Source organism: Trachemys scripta, chromosome 1 (assembly GCF_013100865.1).
Source record: "Trachemys scripta elegans isolate TJP31775 chromosome 1, CAS_Tse_1.0, whole genome shotgun sequence".
NCBI lineage: Eukaryota > Metazoa > Chordata > Testudines > Emydidae > Trachemys > Trachemys scripta.
The window spans coordinates 340155062-340161389 of NC_048298.1; the positions used below are offsets into that span (position 1 = coordinate 340155062).

Below are 6328 nucleotides of genomic sequence, written 5' to 3' on the forward strand. Positions count from 1 at the left end.
GGGCTGACGGGTGACAATGAAAGAAGGTCAGAGAGAGGGAACTCAGCAATGGAGAGAGCAGTGTTTAGTGAGAGAGGGATAAGTTGTTAGGTGTGAGGAGCTTCTCGGACTCTGAACTTCCACAATGCTGAGCTCAGCCAAACTGGGACATAGCACCCTTGATTAATAAGGAGATATCATTCCCTCTCTTGTCACACAGCTTTAAAGTCAGTGGCCTCCAGCGATCACCTTCTGCAGGTGTATTTACCCACTTTGTCACGAAGCTCTTTGGATCTGACACCATAAATGATAGGGTTGAGCATGGGGGGGACAAGGAGATAGAAGTTAGCGAAGGTGACATGTACATGGGAAGCGATTCCTTGACCAAACCTCTGTGTCAGGTAGGAGAAGAGGCAGGCAGTATAAGACATCAGCATCACACAGATATGGGCTGTGCAGGTGTTAAGGGCTTTCTGGTGGGCTTTCTTGGAAGAGATTCTGAGGACATCCCTGATGATCAGAGCATAGGACAGAGCAATGAGCATCAGGTCTAACACGATGACAACACATGCTGTCACCAAGCCATATATCCTGTTAACTGTGATATCCCCACATGACATCTTTGCCACGGACATGTGCTCGCAGTACGTGTGGGGGATAATGCGGTTGGCACAGAATGGATGCCTGCTCAGGAGCAGGGGCAGGAGCAGAACAAAGACAACAGCTCTTATCAAACCCACTAGCCCTAGCTTAGCTACTCGTGCGTTGGTGAGGATGGTGGAGTATCTCAGAGGGCTACATATGGCAACATAGCGATCGAAGGCCATTGTCACAAGGACGGCTGACTGCATTATGGTAACCGTGTGAAGGAAGAACATCTGGGTGAGGCAGTCAACCAGAGTAATGCCTTTCAAATTAAACCAAAATATATACAGTGCCTTTGGAATGACAGAGGTAGACATGCCGATATCTGTGAGTGCCAGCATGCAGAGCAGCAGGTACATGGGCTTATGCAGGGTCTGCTCTTTGCCTACAACAAACAGAACCATAAAATTTCCAAATAGGCTAATAATGTAGAACATAGAGAAAGGGATGGAAATCCAGCCATGAGCAGCTTCCAGGCCAGGGATGCCCATTAGGATAAATGTTGAAGGATCAGAGGGGGTGACGTTGAAAGCTGCCATGAGATGGTCGAGGCATCTATCAGGCTCAGAAATGCTCAAGGTGCCTGTGAAAGGAGGGAATCAGAATGAGGGAGGTTATACATATTATAACAAATAGTATGGTAAATATTTTATAGTTTGTAACAATCTAGAAAGGGCGTGAGCAGTGCAGTGGGGACATTTAGAGATGGCACCAGATTACTTAGGTCATATTGAAGTAAAGAGGAGTCCTCAGAGGGAGCTAACCAAGCCAGGTGAATGGGTGGCATGATGCCAGATGAACTTCAATGTAAATATCTGCACTGTGTATGCACTTTAGAGGAAAAAGCTTGAGATCCTCAAACACTTTATGAGGTTCTAATTTCACTGTATGAATTCAGTACAAGACACGGTACACAGCTATGTGAAACCCTGCCCAAAGTGCAAGCATGGCAGAAACTCAGCAAAACATTGGGTCCAAGAGGAGTGGGACTGGGAATCATACAGAAAATACAATGCCATGAGATCAGTAGGTCAATGTTTCACTCTTCTTTAGACTCCTCTGTGTGGCACGGTGCACCCTTTTCACACAGGATATTGCAGAACTAGAGGGGTTCAGGGAAGGGCAAGAAGAAAGATCAAGGGCCTGGTTAAACTCTCATATGGAGAGAGGTTGAAAAGATTGGGACTGTTAGCTTACAAAGGAGATGAATAAGAGGGGGTATGAGAGAAGTCTATAAATTACTGACTGGTAGAGAGTTTTCAGGGGGATGACTGGTATAGAGCAGATCAAGAATGTGTTCTCCCTGTCTGACAACACAAGACTATCCAGTTACAATACTTACAGTGAAATAAACATTTTGGAAAGCATATACGCCCATGACACTAGCCAATCTCTAGCTGTTAGACATTATGATGCCACCCTCAGGATGGTTGAGGCATCCCTCCATCAGGGCCAGCTCCAGGCACCAGCTAAGGAAGCAGGTGCTTGGGGTGGCCAATCGAAATGGTCGGCACTCCAACCGCTACTAGGGTGGCATATCTGCGTCTTTGGCGGGAATTCGGCAGCGGGTCCCTCAGTCCCTCTCTACCTCTTTGAGCTGCCGCCAAAGTGCTACCGAAGAGGAAGAGAAGGAATGAAGGACCCGCCGCCGAAATACCGCCAAAGAATGGAGCAACGCGATTGAGCTGCCGCTGAAGTGCTGCCAATTGCCTTTTTTTTTTTTCCTCCGCTTGGGGTGGCAGGAAAGCTGGAGCCGGCCCTGCCCCCATCGACCTACTGCTGGGATTCTTACACCTTCTTCTGCAGCACCTGGGGCTGTCACTGTCAGACAGAGTACACTGGACTAGATGGGCCATAGATCTGATCCACGATGCAGTTCATGTTGGATAGGAGCCAAGTTTCCCACATTGAAACAGACATTATCCTGTTGGGCTATGACTTTGTGCTCAACAGAATGGACATGAAGGGCACAAGGGTATTTAGGGCTACAGGCCTGCCCCTATATTATATCTCTGGCTTCTTTCGGTGAGACTTTCTTGCCGGCACTGAGCTTTCTCTGAGTGACAAAGATGCTGGTCTCTATCATGGAAGCACAATGACTCTTAACAAGATTTGGGAGTGTGAAGGGATAATTAGCTAAACATGACTCCGAGTATTACCATGTGGCCAAAATAGCCAATGTGATCCTGGGATGATAACTGGGGGAATCTCAAGTAGGAGAAGAGAGGTTATTTTACCTCTGTATTTGGTGCTAGAGCATCTGCTGTTGAAATCTGTATCCAGTTCTCGTATCCACAAGTCAAGAAGGAGAGTGGAGAGACAAGCCACCAGAATAAGTATAGAATTAAAAACCTGCCTTATAGTGTTACGGGGAGACATTAGCTCTTCAGTGTAGCAGAGAAAGGTCTAACACAATCCAGTGGCTGGAAGTTGAAGTTAGACACATTCTGACTGGAAATAAGGTATACACTTTATAAATGGTGAGAGTAATTAACAATGGGAAAAATTTTAAAATAAAGATTGGATGTTTCTCTCCAACAATGGGTCTCAGTATTTCCAGACTACAGTATCCCTTTCACGAGTCTGATTTGTTTTGCGTACCCCAACTTTCACCTCACTTCAAAACTACTTGCTTACGAAATCAGACATAAAAATACCCTAGTGACACAGCACACTGTTACTGAAAAATTGTGTTAATACAGCCTAGACCCTCCCCCATTCGTTTTGGCCAGGCCGCTTCTCAATCCTGCAGCTGACCCGAAACCAGGAAAAAGGCCCAATAGACTGCACGACCTTATTAGGGCATAGGGCTTATCACAGGAAACTTATGAGGGACGTGTCCTTAGTGTTACCACACAAAAAGGCATTTCTGCAGTTTCCGTATTGTACTGTTCTTCCTAATAAGGGAAGACAGCGGGGCACTAAAAAACCAATCAACGTGTGCCACATTCACTTCCAAAAACTATATACTTAGTTGCACCTGTATAGCAATTAGAGGTGTCCCGAAAACGAACCTATGTCACGGTCAGTCCAGGTCTGATCAACTTGGGCTTGACACTCCCGCTCCCGAATCCAGCCTGAGCGTGTGTCGTATAGCCGGCTCGAACTCATTATGTATATGCTCTCCCATCTGGCTGTTATCTGCATGGTTGTAAGTAATTAGTTAACGATCATTGCTTTGTTTGCGGTTACTTTGCTTGTTACCCCATACTGTAGTTAGACTGAAAAAGGCCTCAATTGTTAATGTGTTTCCTTTCCCTTATCTTGTAAGTGTTTAAAGTTAGTTACATAATAATTGCAAGTGTTACAAATTTAGTTACATAGTAATTATAGTTGTTTAAAATCTGTTACATAGTATAGTAGCAAGTTACTAAGAATTCATAAAATTAACATTTTATTATAATTATCATCATATAATAAAATTGAGTTGTATCCATTCCCCTCATCCTCGTCATTCAACTCAGTCCTTCACCGAGAACCCTTAAAGAACCACAAGCCCCTTTTTGGGTCGAACACATTGCTTACGTTCTAATTTTTACCATGTACAAGTACCATGTGCGAATGAATGTACAAGTAAATAAATTGGAATACAAATACTTTACTTACATTTTAGTGTATAGTATATAGAGGTGTGTAAACATGTCTGTAGGAAATTTTAGTTTGTACTGACTTCACTACTGCTTTCCATGTAGCCTGTTGTAAAATTAGACAACTATCTAGAGGAGTTGACATGGAAGGCCTCTGTGCACCTCTAAGGGTATGTGTACCCTTGTTGAGAACCACTGCTCTAAAAGACCTTCTCTATTTCAAACATGAATTATTTCAGGGCAGGTCTCTGGCCTGTGCTATGCAGGAGGTCAGACTACATGAACGGAACGGTCCCTTCTGGCTTTGGAATCTACAAACATGTCCTCAGGAGGCAGCTAGAGGCATTTTGCCTGCACGCTGAAGCCAGAGTTTACTGAAGGAATTGTTTTCTATTTGTGACAGCGGTGATTTTAGCCCTCTGGGGAGAAATTCCAGTGTGACTGTGGTGCCTGAGAAATGTGACAATAGGTGGGTATTCCACGAGGCTGAGGGATCCCGTGACACACTGCATGGATGAACGTTTTAGGTGAGAAAAGTAATGACTTGAGCCCATAAAATCTCTGCACTGAGGAATGTATGTACAAGTGTCACCGTAAATGGCTAACAGAGCTGGCTAGCAAATGGCCCCAGAGCATCCTGGGTTTAACGTCTGTGTCCCAGTGGCCCACTTATTTCAGGCATCCGCCAGTGGCTCCTGCACATGGTAGCTGTAGTAATCTAGGCCCTCACATGTCCCAGAGTTTCCAACTCTCCTTATATAATGTGCAAACTTCTCGGCTTGCGAGTTGTTCCTGTGTAGCAGTCCCCGAAGCTCATGCAGTGTCTATGGGTGCAACAAGAAAAGCAGCACAGATGCCCTGGCATTTGCCACTCGTGTGTGAGATTCTCACTGGTGAGACACAGTCGCTGATTACCCCCCAGCCAAGGGAGCAGGTGTGACAGGAGGCACCTCACCCCTTGCAGAGGAAGAGTTGTGGTGGGCATAGGGCAGCTCGGAGGTTGTGGGAGACAGGGATGACTGGGGAGCATGAAGCAGACACTAGCGTTCAGCGTGCTGTTGGAATCAGGGCACCCTGCGATGGGGAAGGAGAGTATGGACAGAGGCTCAGGGGATAATGGAAGATTGAACCATCTGAGAAGCAAAGATCAATGGCTCTTTTCACTGGTGTAATGCCTATAGTTATGTAACAACAACAATTGGAAACAAAACAGAGTAAAGGTGGTGACACCCAGGCTGCAGCTCTGTGGCTTGCCATGGAAGAGAGACCCTGAGACCCACCCACATGCATTTAAGGCCAGGAAAGGTCCCAGCGCTGGCCTTGTACCAATCAGAAAGGAAAATTAAAAATCAACAGTGCAGCTTGCCTGACCATGTAAACATCGCTCCCTGCCCCCACAAGGCCCAACGTTTGCTCACCTGTCCATGTACATGCAATCCCCATCCCCAGACAAACCAATGCTATCCACCTGTCCATGTACCCACTGCCTACCCCACAGCCTACACCCTGCTCTACACTCTCACCACCCACAGCATTTGCTTAGCTGTACATGAGCACCTCCTGCCTACCCCACAACCCCCATTACTTCCTGCCTGTCGGTGTACACCCTGCTCCCAGCCCTCACAACCCCCAGCGTTTGCTTGCCTGTCTGTGTACACCCCCCCATCCCACAACACCCAACGCTCCCTGCTTGTCTGTGTACACCCCCCGAGTGTCACCCAACACCCAACGCTCCTCACCTTTCTGTGTATGTCCCCTATCCCCACAACGCACACTACTGCCAAACAGTGATACCACTCAACCAGGACAAAAACCAAGTGCCAGACCCCACAGCAACTGCTCACAGAAATATCTGACTATGTTAAACTCACTTTCTGCCTGCACGGGGGAAAAGAGGGAGATCTGTCTGAACTGCCTCTCTAGGGGTGAAGGGAACCCTAGCAGCAGACTTGGAGGGAGGGAGAGAGGACATGGAGACTAAAAAGGAGACAGCATGAGTAACTCTTCCTCAAAAGACCCAAAGGTTTATTGTATTGCAGTCTGTTAAAAACCCAGACACCCCTCCTTGAAGCTGCTTTTCCATGTGGGCTATTGCTGATATTACCACGAGGCTGTAG

General features: G+C 46.5%; 1 protein-coding gene across 1 annotated transcript; it reads right to left on the minus strand.

Annotated features, from left to right (window-relative positions):
* Positions 1–224: 224 nt before the first annotated feature.
* LOC117884299 (olfactory receptor 52E2-like) lies at positions 225–3735 on the minus strand. Its single transcript, XM_034784635.1, has 2 exons — positions 3639–3735; positions 225–1207 (listed from the first exon to the last, which is right to left on the minus strand). Exons 1-2 carry the CDS (start codon positions 3733–3735, stop codon positions 225–227), a joined length of 1080 nt encoding a protein of 359 aa, XP_034640526.1.
* Positions 3736–6328: the final 2593 nt, after the last annotated feature.

What these genes read in the sequence shown, in the direction of transcription:
- LOC117884299 (XM_034784635.1), bottom strand. Translation starts at nt 3,735, where the DNA reads ATGAGTTCGAGCCGGCTATACGACACACGCTCAGGCTGGATTCGGGAG. An exon ending in CTGGACTGACCGTGACATAG is followed by an intron (nt 1,208 to 3,638) that starts GTTCGTTTTCGG and finishes CTCCTTTCACAG; the next exon opens with GCACCTTGAGCATTTCTGAG.